The following is a 23,491-nucleotide window of genomic DNA, read 5'->3' as shown; positions in this document are numbered from 1 at the left end:
ATCCAATTATATTATTTTAGTTATTTTTAAATGTACGATTAACTTATTTTGGACTACAGTCACCCTGTTATGCTAGTAAATACTAGCTCTTACTCGTTCTTTCTATGTTTGTGTACCCATCAACCATCCCTACCTCTCCTGTAACCCCTCACTACCCTTCTCAGTCTCTGGTAACCATTCATCTACTCTCTATCTCCACGTACAGCTATGTTCTAATGTGAAAGATGGAGCCATATTCTGATATCAAAATCCCCTTGCCAACCAACATAACAGGAAATATTGCCCTTCATTGAGGTATATTTATAATAGGGCCCTAGGAATACCATTTTTTAGTCCTCTGTTCTTCTTGTAACACTCTTTGTAAAATTCAGCAAGTAAGAGTTCCATTTACTTAAGGGGGTGAGATATCATATCTAGAACTGGATGAATTTATTTATACTTTCAAATAAAATATTTTGTGTGTGCCCGCAATTCCTCCAGGGCTCCTCATACCCTTATTTTTGGAATATGTATATATATATGGGTGTATATAGATATATACACCCACATATATGTATATATTTACATAAAGTGTGTATAATACACAAACATACACACACAAAGAGACACACACACTTTGCAATAACACACCTATAACTGGCTACCAAGCTCTACATCTCCCAGAAGAAGGGGACGGTATTCTTTTTTAAAGTTGTAAACAAGCAAAGTTCATCTGACTTTAGGACTTCACCAAGTCCCACCTATTTATCACATTGAAACATGGATATTATTAAATGCCAAACTGACAACAGAAAATACACTAACCAAACAAAAACAAAACCTTCATCTGTGTGTGTTTATGTGTGTGGACAGAGCAAGACAGAGGAAGGCAGGTAGGGAGAGAGCGAGCCAGAGAAACCATAATTCAAAAAATTCCACTAAGATTCTAATCTCAAATGTAAAACCTTGGCCTCCTGGAATCTTTGCCACATCTTGTCCAACAGCCTCATTTACAGAAGAGCCTGAAATTCTAGAGATCAAGTAGTTTACCCTGGGGTCTCAAACAACTGAGGAGCAGAGCTGCATTCCCAAACCAGGTAGGGGCATCCCACTGTGTCTTAATTACTTTTCCCCCTTTCAAAACCACTGTCCCAATTATCTTATTTCCAACTTTCCCCAGAAGCAAAGAAGAAAACAAATGTCACAAATACCAAGATTGTGCAAAGGAATGATAAACTTCCCTAAGACAAGACCCTCCAGCCTCTCCACACTCTCCATGGAGATCACCTCCCTCATCTTCCTTGTGTTCATCAGGGTCTTCTGTTCACAGTTTGCAACATGGCAGAGCATCTAAGTGGAAGTGGTAGACTAGGCATATGGAGATGAGGTAATAAGCCTGGATAATCTACAAACTCTTGAGTCCATGCTTAAATACCTTAAAGTGCACCATATTGCCAACAGCACATTGCTGTCCATGCCAAACCTTACAGAGAGTACATGGTCAGGAATAGAGCCGTATAGTCCAATCATCAAACAGGCCTTTGGGAATAACTTTCCTTCTTTCAATCTCTTTCTCCCACGGCACATGACAACAAACCTTTTTCATCAAAGGCAAAAATATTCTCAAATGTTCAAAGAGCTCAACTTTCCTGGCACTAAAGCATCTCTATTTTGGAAAGGTCAAGAGGTTCACCCAATTGCATGTTACTGATAATTGAAGATTAAAGTGGACTTCCCAACTCAGCAGTGAAAAGAAATTAATGGAACAGCTAGAGTACTCTTCCCAAAATGCAGTATGTGTGATTTATTTTTATGCAATTCATTTCATACCTTGTAGCTGATATCTGGAGGAAAGGAAGCAGTTCCACTAGGGGGAACAGATGATTTCATTTGGCAATATAATAACGTCTGGGGAAATGTGAGAAAATTCAGTGGCAAACTTCAGCAAACTGTCTGAGTTTAAAAGTATCACTGGCCAAAGATCACTCTTCTCAATGGCTTGCTTGCATAGAGACTCTCCTGTCATTATAAAGAGTTCACTGACCGGCAATTTAATTCAATTTTCAAAATGGAAGTGCAATACATAAAGACACTCTGTAGCTAGCAATTAAAGTCTTCAAACCCTAACACTTAGATATGCAGTTATTTTACAGCAATCAGGATGAGAACACACATATTTACTGTGAACAGTATTTTCCAATGGTAGGAATTCACTGTGGAATACCAGGGAGCTGAGAGTTGTAGACTGAATATGTTCACTATATATTTATTTTTGTATATGTGGATATGAGCAAGAGAGTGCAAACATCATGACAAAGGTTAATTTTGAAAAGATGTCAGCTTTTTATAGTTTCCTACAGATTAACATTACTCTGCTTGCTTTTTAATATTTCTTTTTATATCAGTGCTCAAATAAAATACTTAAATTGTTGTTTCCTAGCATCACAAAATTCTTACCACTGGTAACATATGTTTTTAAAAAACTAATTTAGGGTTTCAAATGTTAAGCGGATTCTGCAAGTTTCTCCCTTCCCCGACTCCAAACAAACCAGTATTGCTTCTAGCCAATCCAACTAGCTGAAAGGCTTAAACCCTTCCTTGCCATTCTAGAAAGTAATTTTTCAGGTGCCAGTCCCTGCAGAGTTCAGATGCAGAAAGCCTGTCAGAAGGCACCAGGCAGAAGGACTGTGGCTCACAAGCGCATGGTCTACTTGACCTTTTCTCTTTAGGGTTAACATTTTTGTGTTATCTAGTCATTTAGAAGTAACAGAGCTCCTTAGACTTTTACAAGACTCAGCCATTTGCAGTGTATTGGAGGAAACAGCATTTCATTATTTATCATAAATTACTCAGAGCCGCTCACAATGCAAGATGAGCACCAGTGTGGTACCACAAAAGGTCATTTAGAAGCTTACAAAACTCAGTGATGAAGGAGAAACACAGATTTGGATTTGATGCTCATTTTGTTAAAACCCTGATCTACAGCTTCGCCTTCCTTTCAAAAATCTCTTCTGATCAAATACAAAAAGACCTGAACAAATAACTTTAAAAAATATATCTTTATCTAAGTCAATAAAATAGATAAACTAAAAATATTCCAAGCAAATAACACTTGTACATGTCAGCTGATGTATTATAACTGTTGACATCAGTGAAAATTATCTCATCAGTGGAAAACAGAAGAGAGATACCATTGGCTATTAATAGTAATTTAACACTTGCTCTTACACAGTGCTATAGCCCCTCTGTCTGGTAACAAGGAGCAACCAAGTAAGCCTGAGCAGGCGAGAGTGATGAATTGGATTTTTATCTGAAGGTTCTTCTTTAGGGTGAAAAACGTGGGTGACTCCACTAATTTTAGGTGCCGATATGTAAATGAATGGATGCAGTTCTCCAGTCCATGACAGGCACTCTCTGGCAGGCCGTGCAAGAGCCTCATCTTATTACAGACTCCCAGCATATTCCTCACCACGTGATGAGTGCAGAAAGGAATCAACAGCAGCATTCCTTTTGAATCTGATGCGACGTCAGCATTCAATTCCAAAAGGTGCTGAGTGGCTTCTGCAAAGAAGACCTCAGATGGAACCAGAAGGGTGATGTGGCAATCAATTCAAAAAGGAGTTTTTGCCTCTGAAAAACCTAAAGACAGTCACAGGTTAATTTAGGTGAGGCAGTGAAATCAAGAGTTCCTTCTTGTTATTCTTCTTGTATCTCTACTTGCAAATTTTTAGGTATTCGAAAGCTGTTATTTTGGGTTAAATCTAGGGCTTTGTTGATGTGACTATGGATAAACTAAACATCCTTAAAACATGCCAATTCTATTGCTTCTTGCAGCGCTTTGAAGAGGCATTGGAATGAAGTCAATACTTAAATATATCCAGCACAAATCAGAGACAATATCTTTAAATGATTTGGAACAAGTTAGCCTTAGAGAATCTTTAAAATTCGCTGCTCATCCCCCTCTCCAAGTCATCCTGGAAACCTCGCACCTTCTGAAAATACCACAGATATTGTATCACTTCCTTGCAACCCATTCTGACTGTGGCTTAACATAGAATCAAGCTGTGGCCTCCAAAACCCTCCCTCCTTAATCAGGCGCTGCTCCAAGGAAAAGGTGAGGCCGTCTGTCTACCAGGTCAGAACCCTCACTGGCTTCCATATAGGTGGGTGCATGCAAACTTCTACCTTTATTAATGACCTTTCCCTCCCTAGGCCTCCCTTCTCTATTACTCTGCCTAAGGAAATTCTCCCTTGAAACTACCTTTCTCCCTCTAAGCAGTACTTTCTGAAATGGCCTCATATGCTTTTCATTTGGAATCACACATTCAGCACTTAATGATTCTTTGGTACATATCTTCTGATCTTCTCCACAAACACCACAGATGCAGACGATGAATTATCTTTCTTGTGTATATCACACTGTAATGTTTGCAGAACTGTAATAATGCCATTCTCAGGATACAAGTGGGGTTTTACATGTGTTAGGATATGTGAAAAGTGTGGCAACTTGTTGTATCAGGAACACTCCTGATATGAGTGAAATAGGGTTTTATTGAATATAAAATACAAAGTGTCCACTCAGAAAGGCTTAAGTCGAAAGGGAATGTGGGTGTTTGCATGGAGTCTTACTAAGAGGGGATCCTGAGAACAAAGGAAAATGCTGAAGCCAGGAAGACCCTCTTTGCATCTGCTAGACTGTGAGACACCAACAACAAACATTCAGAGCTACCATCCAGTCTCTGTACATGGAAAAATCTATAAACTCAGGCCACCACCCTGGTAGCATGAAGTGGTAAAGGCCAAAGGAATGTTCCTAAAGTTTTCTCTATTTTTTCAAATTAGTATTGATGTATACAAAAAGTGCACAAATCAAAAGTATAGAAGTTACTAAATTTTGATGAAGTGAACTCACTCATGTAACCAACACCCATATCAAGCATCACAATATTATCAATACAGGAAACCTACACCTGGGTCCCCTTCCATTCACTACCTGCCCCTCCTCCCCAAAGATAATCACTATCTTGACTTCTAATTGTTACACAGTATATAAACAGAATCATATATTTGTTCTGGCTATTTTTGACCACCATTGCATTTGTGAGCTATTTGAAGGACTTTCAGCACAACTCATCACCAAACTTATGGGTCATGTGCCCTACAAATCACCACTCTCCAGTGGACTCTGGAGTCTATGTTCCAACCACTGAAAATTAATATAAGAATAAATATCTTATGATTTTGGGAGAGGCTTATAGCATCCAGTAAACCTTTGAACTGGTTATCCCACCCATTCATGTTTGACCAAACATCTCCTTCCTAGTACTCAGCACTATCAATTAGCCTTTGTGTTCTCTTTTCATTTGATCTTTGAAATAGATCAGACAGTTGATTAATATGTATATATAACTTCTTGATTTCTATTGGCTATATCCTTCTATAGCAATACTACTAAGACTGTCTAACATCTGCAGACTGGAAGAGCCATTAAGTATCTCATTAAACTCCCATCTTCTATACCCTTATAAAGTCAAGGCTAATCATCAAAGGCCCAGAGTAAGAAACTCTGCCTTCAATAAGGCATTATTTCCCATGAGCAAATGGAAATGAATTTGCACTTCTACACATCTGCATTTCACAGCAGGAACCCAACTCCATCAACACTTTAATGCTGACACCACCAATTAAGAAACAAACTCTTTAGACATAAAGAAAAAACAATCTTCACAGAACCAAGACCAATAATTGAACTAATTCATGGAGTATATTGTTTACTTTTTTCAAAAGTATAACAACTTCTAATTAGGAAAAAGATAATTCATGAACAATAACTAAAACTTAGAAAATACAAAAAAGTACAATAAATTAAACAGCATCCCTATTCCAAAATCCACAAAGAACTACCATGAACAATTTGGTATACTTCCTTTGAATACAGTTACTATATATTAAATCTAGTGACCAATAAAGCTTAATATCATGGACATCTTATATAATTTTCTACCCAAAGTTTTAGATAAAAATTATATACTAAACATTTCCCAAAAGCTTTAAAATTAGTACAACAAAATTTAATAGCTTTGTAATATCTATCACATGGGTAAACAAAATTTATTTTACTTATTTTATTTTAACTTAAAACATACAAATGCACATTCACTTGCCAAATATTTGGTTATAGAGCTCAAGGCTTTTCTCTGAGTAAACATCTGTTGTCCTTCTTATGAAAAACCATACCCATAATGTATAATGTGATTTTTCCAGTTTAGTTTATTGTGGAATAAAAACTTAACATGTGAAACAATACAAGTGCAAATTTCTTATGGATATATAAGTATATTCTCGTTAAACATCTCACAACTTTGTCAACTAGAAGAAGCATTTTTTTTAAAGTGACTTCTGTTTATGGATTATATCCAATGTAATGAACTTCGTTTTAATAGAAACCACAATTCACAGATTTATAGAATACTTAAATGCATTACCCAATTACAGTAACAAAAACAATCAGAATAAACAGGTTTGGGAGCTAATATAACTAATACCTGTTAACCAAGGCAGCTTTCATTTGGTTAAGACAGAAGTGCTACCAACTGTACCTGCTCGGCATGAAGTGGGCATTTGTCAGTTGTTTTTGTTTTTGTTTTTTAATTTAAGTTCCGGGATACATGTGCAGGATGTACGATTTGTTACGTAGGTAAACGTGTGCCATGGTGGTTTGCTGCACCTATCAACCCGTCACCTAGGTATTAAGCCCCACGTGCATTAGCTATTTATCCTGATGCTCTACCTCCCCCACACTCAAAACGTGTTAGTTTTTTAATACAGAAACAGAGAGTATCATACTGAAAAGTCAATGAAATAGAATTCAGTCAAGCTATCATTTAATATAAACATTTCTACAGCCCATTTTTTTAAAAATTCTGTAGTCTCTAGATTTTTCCACCATGCTGAAAAAAGCTTTGGTTTAACAATAAATTTAGGCAAACAACCCCAGTGGCCCCCCTCATAGACTAACAATGAGTAAAACTGTCATTGTTAGTTTATGGGATTCACTTATAGTCTTACAGGATGTTGACAATACAATCTTTCTGACACTACAGTATTCGTATCCTTCAGCATGGCTATTCAAATGAGTGTCACGTGATCTTAGAACTTGATCTATTTCCATTTTCTTTTTATAAGTTTGTAAAAGTAACGATCTCAACTACCTTTTACTTTAACCACAAGATAATTTTTTTTCTTCTAGCTAAAAGAACACTTGGCAAACAAAAATGTCAAGCAAGTAAGCAATGATTGGGTCTAGTTTGTAGTACCCCTGGCAGAATATCAAGGTCTCGCCAATGTTCCCCTTCTTAGAACTGGTAGATAATCAGTGATGGGTACCTTGCAGTGTGACTCCAAGATGGAATTCAGATGTTCTGCGGCAGGCATTGCATAGCTCCAACTCCCATTATTGATTTGGTAGAGTCAGTACTTTAGTGTCTACAGAACTAAAAGGCTATCATTCCAAATGCTCCCTGACACTTTTCCATTGATCAGTCTCAGCATACACTGCAGTCACTATTGTAACCAAAAGTAAGTTTGGAATGGGCAGAGAAGACAATTTTGACTGGATTTTAGGAAGCAGAGGAATAAAGTCTGTAACTGTTTTCTATCATTGTTATATTGAATCGCCTACAAGCAGCCATAAGAGAAAATAGAGAGTTGAAAAGATCAAGGAACAAAAGTTTAGAGGTAGGGAACTGTTGCTCAATGGGTACAAAGATTTAGTTATGCAAGAGGAATAAGTTCTAGAGATCCGTTGTACAACATAGTACTTAGTTAACAATACAATACTGCATACTTAAAAAAGAAGATAGATTTCATGTTAAATGTTCTACCTAAACAAAATTAAAACCACAAGAGAACACAAGGAAATTTTTGGAGGTGATGGATATGTTTAGTACCTTGACTGTGGTGGTGGCATTAATAGGTATATGCATATGTCCAAACTCATCGATATGTACACATTAAATATGTACAATTTTTTGTACAGTCATCCTTCGGTATTCCAGGGGGAATAGTTCCAGGATTCCTCTCCTCTAGGATATCAAAATCCTAGGATGCCCATGTCTTTTACATAAAATAGCCTAGTATTTGCATATAATCTAAGGATAGCCTCTCATACAGTTTCAGTCATCACTGGAGTACTTACAAGCAGTGTAAATGCTATGTAAATAGTTGTTATACTATGCTTGTTTCTTATTTGTATTTTTAATTGTTGTGTTGTTGTTTTTATTTTTAAATATATTTTTGATCCCTGGTTGGTTAAATCCACAGATGCAGAACCCAAAGATATGGAGAGCCCATTGCATATCAATTATATATCAACAAAACAAAAAATAAACAAGAAGACAACATTCAGAACAACATAGTCTTTATCTTTTACTGAAACATCTGAATTTCTCCTTAGACAGAAAACCCAGGCAATTTCTCTAGTTAGATTCTTTCGTATCAGAGCACAGAACAGGTACAGTGCAGGTGAGCTACTTATGGAGTTTACAGTGGAAAATGCCACTATCTATGTGTGAAGTGCTTGACGGAATCAATGTACAAATGGATATAGTGACACTATAACAGTGAATTAGGTAAGTAAGACGGAGGTGGGGAGAGATTACCTGTAAAACACTCCTCCAGTCTTCTTGATTATCCAGTTTCTGCAAGTCCTAGGCAAATTATATATCCTAAGCCGAGCTTGATTAACTCTATCAGTGAGATAATCAAACCTAGGCTGCAGGCCTTGATATGATTGTTTTTCGATCCTTATTTCAAAAATAAATAACACGAAGAATGTACAGTGCTACATGCCCAGGCACACGGTAATCCTCCACATATGGTAGCTGTAGTTTTTATTATTACTTAAATTCTTAAGCCGCTTCCAAGACTGATTATCTGTGACTAATCCTTCTACATTACTAAAAGTAAAATTCAAGCTACAGAAATGAAGAAAATCTGATGATGATGGGGGTGTGGCTTTCTCTTTTAGTGGATTTCTAGCTCCCTGGCAATTCACAGGAAATCATGCCAGAGGTTGCATGTAGTCATGGGAAGGTATCTGAGGGGGAAGGCTGATATATTTAAGAATTCTTATCAAACGTTTAGCATAAAAATTCGATTCCCATAATCCTGGCTGTAACATATTAATGCTAATATGTTGCATGGATTCAGCTGACCTTTTCTTTAAAAGAATGTTTGTATGGCCTATATTGCATCCATGATACACACTATCACTTTCAGGAAAAGGCCTCAAAGACAAAATCTTAGCACTGGAAGCTGCTAAACTTCCATTATTAAACTTAATTCTGAATTTAGTTTGTAGGTTTGTTTCTTACTAATCCCTTTCTAGGCCCAGGAATGGCAATCTATGATTTATGTACAATCACCAACCTGTCTTGAGAAATAAAAGCTTATAACAACAAGAAGTAATACTTTAAGATATAATTCAGGATGAGATTTCCAACAAACACAGATTTGAAGAAATATATTTCCAAAATGCTAATATTAAAGTTCCCCAAAGTACAAATACAAACAGTATCTTTAAAAGAGCTCCTTGATGGATACAATCAACCTATTAATTCTTGAGAACCTAATTCACAGTAACTGCTAAGTGGCCAAGGGCATGCAGTGCAGGCATGCCTATTTTCACATAAATTCTCGGTAAAATCTAAAGACCCAATGACAATTAGTGTAGGGACGGCACAAAAGGGCACCTTGGACATATTTTGCTTTATCAAGAATTTTTAGATTTCAGATTTCCAGATCATTCAGCAATCTCACTCATTTTCTCCCAAATTTCAGCTCCTCTTTTTGATAAACATAAGATGGAAATAGGCTTTAAAAAACACCTACGAAGCAAAGAATGACAAATGATGATCTCCAGTTTGTGGTTCAACTTCCAAGGTGATTTGAGGTAGGATTCCACACTATATTTTATTGTGCGTGCCAGGATATCAGAGAGGAATATAGGAAAAACCCAAGGGCATATAGGAACAATAATCTTTCATTGTGATGAAAGATCCCTCAAGCTAGGTAAAAAACCAGCTCCAATATTTCAACCGAATTCAATAGTCTGATGTGCTCTTGGATGAAAATAACCAGTCTATCTACTTCCCATTTCACTTGACATAAAAACAGTGACTGTTTTTCAGCTTATAAACTCTTTTGGGATTGGCATACAAGTCAGGTTATTGTCATCAACCTCATTATACCAGGGGAGGAAGTTAAACTTCAGAGAGATTGTATCAGTTCCTAAAGGTTGCACAGCTATTATAGAACTCATGGCTAGAGGTTTTATATAGAAATATACAAACAAATGTTGTTTATAAATATATATGTGTATCATACACACACACACACACACACACACACAATTTGTTACCCTTCCATGAGAGTTCCTAAAAAATATGGTTATGACTGACTCTCATTTCTAATACTGTTACCTCCTAAAGGAATCACTTCCTTAATGTAACTCCTTTTACCCAACTGGCTGTCACCACACTGCCCGGCAGGAACACACCAATGGGGCCCACTGCACAGTGAAAGGGACACAGCCACCAGGCCAAGCTCAAGGAAACCTACACTCCGCTGCAACTGCCAGCTGAGTTGTGCACTTAACAGTACTCAGTTGGGATAATAGATTTGTTTATGTCAGTTGTTCTTATGCTAATTATGTAATTTACTTAAATATTATGTAAACCAGTGATATATGATTATGGAAATGAAAGATAATTGTGGTTTCTATTAAAATGTAGTTGAATGCTTTGAAGAAACTCCAAAAGGTAAGTTTTTTTTAAAGCATAAAAAAAGAAACTGAATCATATAGACTAGAAAACTGCAAGAGATTCCCAGGGCAAGGGTTTATTATTGTATTTATAAAGAATCTGCATAAGGATTCCTTCACTAGTGTCTTTAAAGAAAAAAAAGCTGGTAATTACAGGTGTGGCTAATTAAAAAAAAAAAAAGAAAGCAAAGATGCTAAGCTTAAACCAGTAGACACATACTTAGAAAAAGCCTTCACCCTAACATCAATACATGGGAGGCTGAATGTTGTAGTGATTAAAAGTTTTATTTTAATTGTCTGCTTTATGAACCATTACTTTTACAAACTTTTGGAATCAACCAATTACTTAACAGCATTGCAATGCCCCCAGATAGATACTTAGTAAACATTTGAAACATGTGACATATATTATGAAAATATAATTATATGAACGTATATGATAGCTTATGATCAGTTGCTCAGCTGTGTTGTGGAATCAGATAAAAATGCTATCAAAATTAATATGATTTGTATACCAATATATGGGGAAAAAGAAATGACCATTAGCTTCCATCAAGTTTTTGGAATCCTTAATTATTGTTTTAAATCACCAAGACAGTTGAGTAACTCAATTCCCTAAACGAGTATTTTTTTCCTTAACTTTCTACATCAACTTAAGCAGTCTAACTTACCAAAAGGATTAACTTTTAAAACAACTTGAAGCAACATGTTAAGCATATCTAAGAAATTTCATTTAATGAGTATTGACTCCTTATACTCTAGGCTAAGAAAAAAACGGCAAAAAAAAAAAAAAAAAAAACACAAAAGCCTGAAAGAAGCCTTCAGTCAGAGCCATGATTCAACTATAAAATACTGGAAGGTGGGTGTACAGGAAGTCTTAGGGGAAGAGTGAACTGGAAAACCAAACTAAAGATGTGTCTAATTATTTTATTTATAATTGCATGAATAGGAAACATTTATTTAGGTAAGTTTTGATAGTGATATTGCAAAGTTTCAAAGAGTCCATTGCTCACTTCACTATGTATATGGTTCTGGAGGGAACACTTTCTTGGGTGGATAAGTAAAATTTCTAGGATCTCAAAATGTATTTGTCAACGCAGTACCAGCTCTGTCCTTACCCAACACACGAGTCTAAAGATAAAAACATCTAGAAAGAAAGAAAAATGAATTTCAGTTCTATTCAGAAGCAATTCAAATGCATTTTACAGACTTAGATTTATGACTATTCCCTTGCTCTTATATATTTCGGGGCCAACTTTCATGTTCCATTTTTGACATCCCAGATAGAATATTGAGATATGTTTGGCATTGGAGATGAGAGGTTATGAGCAAAGAATTTCTACAAAAGCAAGTTGAAAATAAGCTTTCTTCTCATTGTGTACAAAGGGGAGGAAGGGCTGAGAAAGTAGCTCCAGAGAGAGGAGAGATGGTATTCCTCTACGTCCTGGATCTCCCAGGATGGCACTGATTCCAAATGGCACCAACATTCCTGTTGTTGCCCAACCTGAATTTAGAAAAGCTTCAGTAACAACGAGAAATTGCCAGAAACCAGCTTGTTTTTTTTTTTTTTTTTTTTTTTTTTGGTCAGGTTTTGAAAATAGCACAAATATAAAGGTAGCTGGATTCACAAATGAAACCTGCAGAAGGGACTCTCAATTAACAACAACACCTCCTATCCCTCACCTCAGTCTGAAGAACTGGGGAGGAATGCTTAAACCGCATTGTCTTAATGCACAGAGACCAAAGAGTCCAAACTAAAAAGGGCCCTAAAAATATCCTTGCCAACACACCCACCCCTGCCCTCTTTTTTTAATTAGGACCATGAAGTGCAACATAAGTGTGTAACAGTAAAATTGTACAGCATAATTGATTAAAGCAAAAAAGTCTCATAATCCTGAATTAAGGCCAAAGGAAATCAAAACATACTCAGGTTGCAGCATGTGCTCATAAAAAAAAAAAGCTCTCAATTGGATTTCATAGGAAATATTGATCCTGAGCTCTGAATCCTCTCACTTTGGCTACCACGCATGATTGGGGTCAGTAGCTTCTATGTTGGATGCCTCTGAAGGCCTCGACCCATGTAGACAGAATACAACGTACAGGAGTAACTTTATTTAAACAAATTATATCTGAGGCTGCTTATAAAGCAAACAAGTGTACTCCTATTTCAGGAATGAAGATGTTGAAAAGAATAAATAAGAAAATGGTCGATTTTACCAATGCTTCTCTTAAAAATTACAGTAGGTATGACTAGGTAAAGTTTTATATAAATAGACATGATTAAATTAAAATTACCTCCGTAATTTTAGTTAGTTGCTTAAACATCAAATGTACATTCTACATTTATTTCTTCTTAAATACACTATTTGATATTTGTGATGTTCATTATAATTAACCATATATCTTCCAAATCTAACCCAAAGAAACACCTGTTAAAAGAGACTCTTTGTCTTTAGTATTTGAATTTAGCCAATGACTCCGGGCTACCACCTGTTAAACAGTATTTTCAGCTTAGTAAAAGAATTCCATGTCTCTAAAACAATCCACATTTGCATTGGCAACACTGTACAACTATACTTCAAATCTGAAAACGAAATTGAAGGAGCTGTAAAGGGAAAGGCTAATTGTACATTGGTCAAAATCACTGTTCTCTGTCTGTAGTGACCTCCTCCCTTTGCCTTGAAAAACTTGTAAATTAACCTATACCTTCAAATACAAAATGCTTCAAAGATGTTTCTGGTGAAATAATCTCCCCGGCTATATGTTTAAGACATTCGTTTTTAGAGTCTGAAGTGCAAGCAAGCACTAGGCAACTGGAAACCCAAGAATCCCAGGAACGCTGAAGAAAGTTTTGGTCCAGCTCACGGCCTAAACGGTGGAGGATGGGAAGAGAAGAATCAACTTGCAAACCCTCCTTTCTCCTCCTGCCTTCAAAGTTCAATCCTTCTTTGTCTTTAATCCTACAGAAAATTAGAAACAGTTCTCTAACTGGGCCTTCCCCATAGCAAAAATAGCTTTTGCTTGAAAAAAATCCTATTATCCATTAGCAAGCATGTTCATTGTCAGTGAACCAGCCTCTTCCACTCCAAAGAGCTATGCTGTCGTTTACAGACAGGATCCTTCTGATTGATCTAAGATGAACACAAAGACATTCATTCCATAAGCCTGCAGGTATCCAATGCAAGAGCAAAGATCCTGGCCATTAAAGAATTTGCGGGTTAGTAAAAAAACCAAAGCATCATCCTTAACCATTTTCCAAGTACTACAACAGAATCCATTACTTTCATTTAAAAAAAAAAAAAAAAAAAAAAAAAAAAACACAGAAAGAACGGAAAAGACCCACTAAAGTACGGAGGTAGGAGCTGGGGAAAAGAAAATTTCTCTCCTGGGAACTTTACGGGCATAATCAAGACAAGTAAAAAAAATATGAATGCCAGTGATTCAGGCTTTTTTCATCCTACAGTAGCATTGCTGATAATCTCTCAAATGAAATCTTAATTTCCTTTTGTTAATAATCCTGCAATCTTGGATAAAAAAAATAACTAAACTATCCTCTTTCTTCAAGTCACCATACAACTTGCCTATTTAAACACGTTTTATGAAAACTACATAATTCACTTTTCCTTAAAATTTCCCTTGTTTATAGATGCAAACCAGGTCAATTTCAGCTGGATTTTGCATACTTGTATTACATACCTTAATTCAACTTCTTGTAAAGGTTTAAAAAAGAGAAAGAGCTGAACCTAAGATACAAATACAACAATACTGCTTATATGTCTATGTGAACATTGACACCATTTACAGATTTTTCCCCTCTTTTCCTTGGGGCTGAGGGCCCTGTCAATAATCATTACTTATTAAACAGGCTGCCATTCCTGCCCACAGAATGTAGGAAGAGAGCATAGAGGGGTAGAAATAATTACCTTGGGCTTTTCTTTAAAGACCTCCGGAATGGTACACAAGGAAATCAATTGAGAAAGAACATGAAATACCCCTACCATGTGTAGTCCCCTTCCTCTCCCAACGCATACAAGGGTTGGAGGTATACCACACTCCATTATTCTATCAACTGCATCAAAAGAGCAGATCAAAAATCTGGGGTCTTCAGGGTAGACTCATTTTCAATCCATTGAATATGCTCACACATACACTCATGAATCCTTTATCCTTCTACAAAACGCAAGCTAGATTTGTTGAGTGGAGGCTCTAAACACCTCCTGAGAAAATGTGCTCTCAAAAATGACTGCTTCAGCCAAAGGAGAGAGAAGCAGCAAGTTACTGGCTCTACTGCCATTCTGGTTTGTGGCAGATTCCTTCCTTCCCTCCTTCCTGTCTCCCAATTTATCTTCTAGACTGTTTTTTCCAAAGCAAAGTAGGTTTGCTTTTTTTTTTCCCCCTTCCCTCTCCTGGACCTTACTTACAAGTACACTAAATTCTTTAAAAAGAAAAAGTTTCAAGGGTTAAGTAACACCCAGGGTAAGATCATAGGGCAGGGAAATGAAAAATCAGCAGATGACTGAAAGCAAACCCAGTATTCCCACCATCACTGAAGAGTTAATGATGAACACTCTTCCTTTCTCTCAGATGCTATGGCTCAAAACACAAATACAATATAAAGACAGCATAACCAGACAGTTTTTTGCAAAATAGCCTTGCACAGAACTTGAATTAGCAGGCTGGGGTTTGTCCTAAATAACCTTCACAGGTTGCACAAACTGTTCCCATATCCTGATCAGATCAGCTTAAAAGACACCTGAGATTTCCTTTGAATAAGAACAAGGCAGGGGGTGGGGGTGGGAGGTCAATTAGTCACCTACAACATTTATAAAAATGTTGAGAAAATTACGCACTTTCTATACAATAAACAGAAAGCTATCATGCTTTGGGTATACTGGCCCATACTGAGCCCAGGTTGAAGATGCTACATTCTAACAGTGACATGTTTCCAAACGGTTGGATGTTCTCACACTTGAGTGCAGAAAACTCTCAACTCGCCTATATTTTTCTGGCACAGAGGTAGAGGAGATAAGGTTCACACCCCACCTTTGGGAGCGGAACAAAAGCAAAGGCTTGGCAGGGCTGAAAAAAACCTCCTCCTTCGTCAGGACCCTAGAGGTGGCAGCTCTGCAGGGCTCCCTTCATATTTCCTCCTAGTTAACTCACTGTCGGCGGTCACAGAATCAATGTCTACACCTTGGAATGACCACGGGCAGGCTAGGAGGTCAGTTTAGCCCTTTGCTTTTGGATCGCCTCCTTTCCCCAAGTCTCCCAATGGCTTCTAATTAACCCTTTCTGGTTCCTGCCCAGGTCAGGGCTGATGGAAGCGTCCTCAGCTACATTCTACCATTATCTCCATCAACTCGTCACCCCACACATGGACATAACTTCCTTTCGTGGTTTATCGTCGGTCAATTTTCATGTGCTTTGCTTTCTTTCCTTCCTACCGGCGGGCGGAGAAGGGGCTCAGTGCCTTCGGGAAGGCCCTCACTCCCTCCCCGGCCCTCTACTGGAACGGGATCTGGCAGCTCGCCAGCAGGTCTGCAGTGAGGAGGGATCGCGTTAACCCTTTGAAGGGAGCTGGGAGATCTGTTCTCGTTTGGGACCCGCTAAAGTGGGGCCAGTGGAGCCTGACAATCTCCCTCCCGCTCCTACACGCCCCACCCCCCCAAAACCAGAGCAGGCTGGCACCTTCTTCCCCGCTGGTGGCCAGTTTTAATCAGCTCTCACTCTGCCCCAAACCTGGGATGGGGGAGGGGGCTTGCTAGAAGGCAGGCGGCGAGGGAAAAAGACAGGAGGGCAGAAAAGAAACTCAGTAGTAAATAATAGTTGAGACACAGTGTTTACTTACGAAATTTAGGGCTGGTGCTAGTTTCTGGTGTGGTGGTGGTAGCGGAGGAGGAAGAAGAGGAAGAAGAGGAGGCAGCATCCTGAAACGGAGACAGGGTCCAGGAGGGAGTAGAATCGTGAAGGTAGGAGGAGGTAGCGTATGCCGCAGTAGGCCAGGAGGGCATTGCCTGGGTACTTGGGGTGCCTGGCACCGGGGGTCGGGAGCCCGGCGTGCTGCTACTGAAGAACGGGGCCGTGGTGGATAGGACCGTCGGGGGGGCCGCAGTGTTCCGTGCTGTGGTGGAGCGCGGGCTGGCCCGGATGGGCACCCGGTGCCCGGGGAAGCGAGTGGGCGCCCGCGTGATGGTGGTCAGGCGAGTGCTAATCCGGTTGGGCGTCCTGGAGGAGGCGGCACCCCCGGCGGAGGGGGTGGCGGGGGACGTGGTGGAAGTGGTCGTGGTGGTGGTCTCCATGGCCTTGGGGAAAGAGCTGGGCTTGGAGAGGAAGAAGGGGTCCTGGCCCATCCCCTTGGAGTCCACTAGGTCGGTGGGCACGTACTCCTTGACGGAGCCCACCACGATCCATTTGAGAAGCATGAGGCTGAGCCCCAGGCCGATGAAGCCGATGAACAGAGGTACCACGCACAGCCACGTCTGCTGCCGGTTCCACACGATGCAGTCGCTACAGCGTAACTCCCGGGGGGGCTCGGCCGCCCCTTCGCCGCCGCCGTCCGGGCCCCCGCCCGCCGCTGCCGCCGCCGCAGCCGCCGCGGTGCCCTCCTCGGCCGAGGCGGCGGCTGCCGAAGCGGCACCAGGTGGCGAGGCAGCGGCCGCCCCTTCACTCATCCTAGGAGCCGGTCTTCACCTTCGCCCCCCCGAGGGCCGCGCCAGAGACATGGGGCCGCGCGGGCCGGGCGCGGGGCGGCGGGTCGGCAGGCAGCCGGCGGCCGACAAACGTTCTGCCCCCACCCCCTCCCGAGAGGCGGGGGGGGAGGCGGGGGGAGGGGAGGGGCCGGGGAAAGAGGGGCGAGACGGGCCCCCGGCGCCTCCGGTCGGTCAGAGAGCGGCGGGGCGCGTCTGCAGCCCGCCAAGCGGCCTCCTGCGCGCCGGGGCCCCGCGCCCGCTGCTGCTGCTGCTGCCGCCCGCCGCCTGCGTGCGCTCCAGCAGCGCCGGCATCCTCGGGGCACCGCGCCCAGCCCGCTCCTTGGGGCGCCCGCTCGCGCCGCGCCTGGGCCTCGCGCCGCCTTCAGTGGCCCCGCCGGCCGGTCGCGGGGTGCCGGGTGCCCGCCAGCCGCATTCCGACACAGAGGGCCTGCCTGGCCGCCGCGAGCTTCGGCGGCTGCTCCGCGAGCCCAGGCGGTGAGGTGCACCTGTTCTTCAGCCGGCCCGCAGCCAACCCTCGGCCAGCACTCTTCCGGAGAGACCAATCCCAGCGCAGCGCGGAGGGCTAGCGGCCCGGCTCCTCTCGCTCCAGCCGTTCGCTGCTGCGCGCCGCTGCCGCCGCCGCCCGAGAGTCAAACTCCAGAGAACCGCGCCGCTGTCGCCGCCGCGAGCGAGGGGCTGGGGGCGCACCGGGCGCCCGCGGCGGGTGCGGTCTGACCCGCCTCCGAGGGACCCAACAAGCAGGCAGAGGATCGGAAATCACGCCCCGGCGCCCTGCCGGGTTGAGCGTGGGGGACGAAAGCGGGAGACTGCGTCGGGGGTCCCGGGGGACGTAGACCCCGGGCCGAGGGCGTCTCCAGGCGGGCTCTGGCTGCCAGGCGGGTGCGTGTGTGTGTGCAGAACCGCCGGGGCGGGCTGGGATTCGGGCAGAGTAGCGCCTCCCACCAGCACCTAATGCTGGTTTCTTAATGCACACAAGATAGATAAATGATCCAAGCAAACCCCCGTTTGAGGTGGGGGGGGGGGGGCAAAAGCAGCTCCCGACCGATTGTGAGCCTGTCTCCTGTACGGATCCAGTGGGGTCAGAGACTGACGCTGCTGGGCGAGGGGGCGGGGGCGCATGCGGGTGGGCGGGTGCCCGTGCCCTCCCCTGCCGGATGGCGGTGCGGCTGGATGGAAGGCCACCTTTGCCTGAGTTCCTGAGAGGTGCAGGTGGAGCAGAAGACCTTTGTGTAATCGGACCTGTCAGATATCTCCAAGCCATTTATGTGAACTTGCCTTAAAATATTGTCTTTACGTGTAAATGTACGCACAGGTACACACGTTACAAGGCAAGCGTTTGTGAGAGGTAAATATAAAACGATTTGGGGTTGGACTCCCAAATTCCGTTACTGCTTTCTTCCCTTGGCTGGGGAGGCAACTGTGTACCCACTTCCCCAGCGCTGTGTGGTACCCGCCGAGGCAAGGGGCAAAGAGCCAGTGTTAGCATAATATATGCCGATAGTGCAAAACCTTGCTTGCCAACTCTCCCCAGATTTCCTGGTCTAAAGTGAAAACAGAAGAGGAGGGGTTTTTATTCACAAGTGTTAAGAATATGAGGTTGAGAAAGGCAGCTTTCTAATACATTTCCCCAGCACTGTCTGATTGGCGTGGATGATGGAGCCCGCATTCTGTTGTCCTGTGATAGTCTCCACAAAGATGAAGTTTTCAAGGTATCCATTTTATTCACAGGTAGAGAGCCAAACGTTACACTGAAGAGACTGCAGAGAGCAGAGGATGCATTGAAACAGGAGGCCCCTGGGGTTTGGTGCCTACCAGAGTACTTTGCACAGACACGGTTAATAAATTATTTTTGATGGCAGTAATGCGGCTGTCACCTCTTTCAGCTATAACATTGAGACTTTCCCCATAGGAAAGCTTTTGATTTTTAGTTTGATGGAACATGCCTTAATCTAGTAGTGCTGAATTATAGTTCCAAAAATTGCAAGCAAAAAACAAACAAAAACAAAACAAACAAACAAAGAAAAACATAAAACAGAATCCTTTGAATCCAAATTCCTTTAGCTTTCCAATGTAAAGCACTGCCCTCTTAAGTAAAAACTGACCCAGTATCTACCTTCTGTAGGTGCTAGGAATCTACTTCCCAGCTAGGAATCTACTTGCCCAGCCTTTCTTGTGTAGCAAATAAAAGCTTTCCTGCAAAACTCTTTGGAATTATAGCAAGTGCTACTGTCAGCTATTCGAGATAGAAAATTACTTTTCCAAAGCACTCCTAGTTCATTGCCCACCCCCACCACTGCCAGTATTCCTATGGTCTCTCCCATTTTTTCTGCCTGATAGAGTAAATCCAGTGTACAGAAAGGGATGCTATAATGCTGCAGCTGGGCAAATGCAGGCAAATTTTCCCTTTCCTGAAGCCACAGTCTGACAGCATTCACTCCATGTTCTCTCATTACTCCCTAATGCCTTCTTCATCTGCCTCTCCAAATTCCCTCTACTTCTCATTTCCACTTGGCTTTAACAGCTTATTCATGTATCCCTGTTGAGCTCATTTTGCCCCAGATCCCAAGCCACCGTACTCAGCTACCCATTGGTTGTTCTCACAGTGAACATCATCACTAGAGAGAGAGAGAGAAAAAAAGCAAAACATTGCTTTGATAGCCTTGTATTGGGGAACAGGTTGTACCACCCTATCCAAGAATGTTTGGCTGGTGCAACCATCATTAACTTGCAATTTTATTGTGAGGCTCCCTGGTAGCAGGTGGTAAGCACTGGCACTGGAAGTGAAAATGGGGAGGGGGCTGCCCACAGTTGTGTCAAGGACAAGTAGTGGACCCTCTCACTGCTAATAAGCAGCCAGTTAGTCAGTCCCATGGTAGGGAGGAGCCTCGTTCTGGTGACTCACAGCTCACTGGAGCAGAACGCTGAAGAAGCAGCTTCAGGCTCAGACTCTTAAGACAGGGATTCAAGTTAGAGCTCTGCCACTTATAAGTAATAAAATCACTCTGGGCCACTGTTTTCTCAACTGTGAAATGGAGGTATGATGCCTACATTCTATGTGATTATATGAAATTGTATAGCTAAATGAACTATTCACCTATGGCACCATTTAAGCATTATCCTCAGATATCTTCCTGAGGAGATAATTATTCTAACAAATGGGTGTGGCATGCCTCAGCCTCCCCTGAGCTTCCCATCTGCCTGACTATAATTACCTGTGGATATCTCCTATGTGGTCTACTGACACGCTAAACTTGGGATTTCTAATCATTGCTTAAAGTTTGACACAAATCAGCATTTCTATTGAAATGCAGTTTTCCCCTCAATGGCACCAATATCCCCAGGCTGAGAGTCTCAGTGCCATCTGACTCCTTACCCACCATTTCCCAAGTTCAATTAGTTGTCAAGTCATTTACTTTCTACAATATGATTGTCCAGGGCTTCCTCCATTGCAAAGTCTTTGGTAAAGGCTCATCTTTGAAACCACAAGGCTGTAAATGACCTCAGTGGCCAAACACCTCTGATGTGGCATCTCATCACATGTCCCAGGTGTTGGGTTTCTTCTAGCTCTCTGGCGAAGGGCACTTCCTGGGGAAGACCACCCAGCCTCTCAGTGTACATAATTAGAAAAGTCTTTTTGTTGAGACGAAAGTCGGCCTTCCCATACATTCACTCTTTCTCCTTAGCTCATTCTTTATAGAAACCTTTTACAAATTATGTACCAGGCACAGAGGATATAACAGAGAACACAGTTAAGGCCCCTACCTTCATGGAGTTTATATTTTAGAGAGACTGATGATGAACAAACACAACAGATAAATTTTATAGTCTATCAGAAAATGAATAGTGAAGGTTTGGACCACCAAGAACCTGCCTAGTTAGTGTAATTACAAAGGACATCTCCAATCCAAGATCCTCAATCTGTTTCCCATCCCCACAAGGCCATGAGAACTTCACACTCCTAGCAACATGACACCAGAGTGCTCTTTTATTCCCTGTGGGTTCCCTGGCTAGTGTACTCACTTTTGAAGCCAGTCTGGCCTGCAAAATCCTAATATTCTTCATAATGTTTACTGGAATCGTGTAGAGGCAATGTGGTTCCCGAACACATTTCACAGACTAAACATTTTGCAAAGCATGAATAAGGTTAACCTTCCATATGACTACATATGTCCTTTTTCTCCCTTGGTTTAGTCCACTACTGTGATTATAATGATATACATTTTTTAGTAATCATGGTGGCCTTTTTAAAAGAAAAGTTGATTGCTTTCTTCACAGGTCTCAATAAGTAATTTTATTTCTTGTGGGTTCTTCATGCTGTATGTGTAGGATCCACCCAAAAATCTACTGGAAAATCCCCACATGGATCACATTATTCATAACAGCTTGACTCCCAAGCATTTCTGCATTACAACCCAATATCATAAATAAAAATGAATAATAAAATACAAAAAGCATACAGAGCAAAAGCTGAAAGTGGAAAGTGAAGAATTCCAGTTCTAACCATATGGTAGTCACAGTAAAGATGATTGTAACAATCTTCAAAGACTTAAGGTATTTGGAATGTTACCAAATTGCACTATCATAAATTAGAAAATACTGACCACGGTATAACAGGATGTGGAATTAGAAGTTTTTAATAAGGCACTAAGGAAAAAAATAGATGTGAATTTTTAGTGGAAGTTGCCAGAAAACAATACCCAAATTTCAAAATAGGTTAACTATAAACTGGGTAGGTAGCACAACAAATTGTAGATCGGGGGAGAATTTTTGTTTTGTTTTGTTTTGTTTTGTTTTTGAGATGGCCTCTTGCTCTGTTGCCCAGGCTGGAGTGCAGTGGCATGATCTTGGCTCACTGCAACCTCCGCCTCCCAGGTTCAAGTGATTCTTCTGCCTCAACCTCCCAAGTAGCTGGGATTACAGATGCCTGCCACCACGCCTGGGTAGCTTTTGTATTTTTAGTAGAGACAGGGTTTTGCCATGTTGGTCAGGCTGGTCTCAAACTCCTGACCTGAGGTGATCTGCCCACCTCAGCCTCCTGAAGGATTACAGGTGTGAGCCACTGTGCCCAGCCCAGGGAGAATTTCTGTGAAGAGGCTACCTTTAGCAGAAGTTGTGTCTGAGTTCAGTGGGGGAGGAACACAAGTACAGAGCCTTTTTCTTCAAGTACAGATATGTATCACTTAACAACAAGGATATGTTCTAAGAAATGTGTCATTAGGCAATTTTGTTACTGTGTGACATTGTAGTGTATACTTAGAGAAAACTCTATGGTATGGCCATCTACACACCTAGGCTATGGGGTGTGGTCTATTGCTCCCAGGCTATACCTGTAGAGCATGTTACTATATTGAATATTGCAGGCAATTGTAACACAATGGTATTTGTGTATATAAACATAGCTAAGCATAGAAAAGGTACAGTCAAAATATGATGTTATAATCTTAGGGAACCACCACTACATGTGTGGTCCATCATTGACTGGACCATCCTTATGCACAGCATGACTCTATGGTGAGAGGGGACTAAAAGAGAATCCTGGAGAGCTCAATCTGGGACCCTTAGTGATTGAATGAGCCTCATTGGATTGGGACACAAGCCTCAGGAATGTCAAATCAAGGAGATGGGTTAAGTGGGCTGTGGCAGCAGCAGACAATGTAAGCATTTGCCACCCTCAGAAGGCACGAAGATAGAGCCCAGGTGGAATGTTGGGTGAGTGTAGAGGAGAGGAGCATTAGTCGAAAATGAGCTGGAAAGTCAGTGGTAAAGGATGTGAATGTGATAGATGTTTATGTAATTATTTTTGCATTGCATTCAAACTGCCTGTACTTTAAGGTACCAACATGGATACGTTATTCTTGACATTCAAAGTTGCCATTGCTCTTTGTCTATCTAGTTTTTGGTCTCCTTGTCAATAGTTTTTGCCTTTTTTTTCTTTTAGACAGAGTCTCACTCTTGTCACCAGGCTGGAGCGCAGTGGTGC

The 23,491-nt window shown here is 41.5% G+C and overlaps 1 protein-coding gene across 7 annotated transcripts in view; it reads right to left on the bottom strand.

The window, feature by feature from the left end:
• NRG3 (neuregulin 3) overlaps window positions 1-17,499 on the bottom strand; it is a 1,130,131-nt gene extending 1,112,632 nt beyond the window's left edge. For 6 of the 7 annotated variants that reach the window (XM_058436439.1, XM_058436441.1, XM_032141505.2 and 3 more), the window contains exon 1: window positions 16,650-17,481. In XM_058436439.1, the coding sequence (XP_058292422.1) occupies window positions 16,650-17,472 (823 nt within the window). In that variant the 5' untranslated portion in view covers window positions 17,473-17,481. Of the gene's footprint in view, window positions 1-16,649 lie in introns of all 7 variants that reach the window. The other variant, XM_032141530.2, reaches the window with a different exon arrangement.
• Between the last annotated feature and the right edge of the window lie 5,992 nt (window positions 17,500-23,491).

This window comes from Hylobates moloch, unplaced genomic scaffold (assembly GCF_009828535.3).
Source record: "Hylobates moloch isolate HMO894 unplaced genomic scaffold, HMol_V3 SCAFFOLD_3, whole genome shotgun sequence".
Classification (NCBI taxonomy): Eukaryota; Metazoa; Chordata; class Mammalia; order Primates; family Hylobatidae; genus Hylobates; species Hylobates moloch.
The sequence above is the reverse complement of the archived record's forward strand: the minus strand, read 5'-3'. Positions and strand labels throughout refer to the sequence as shown.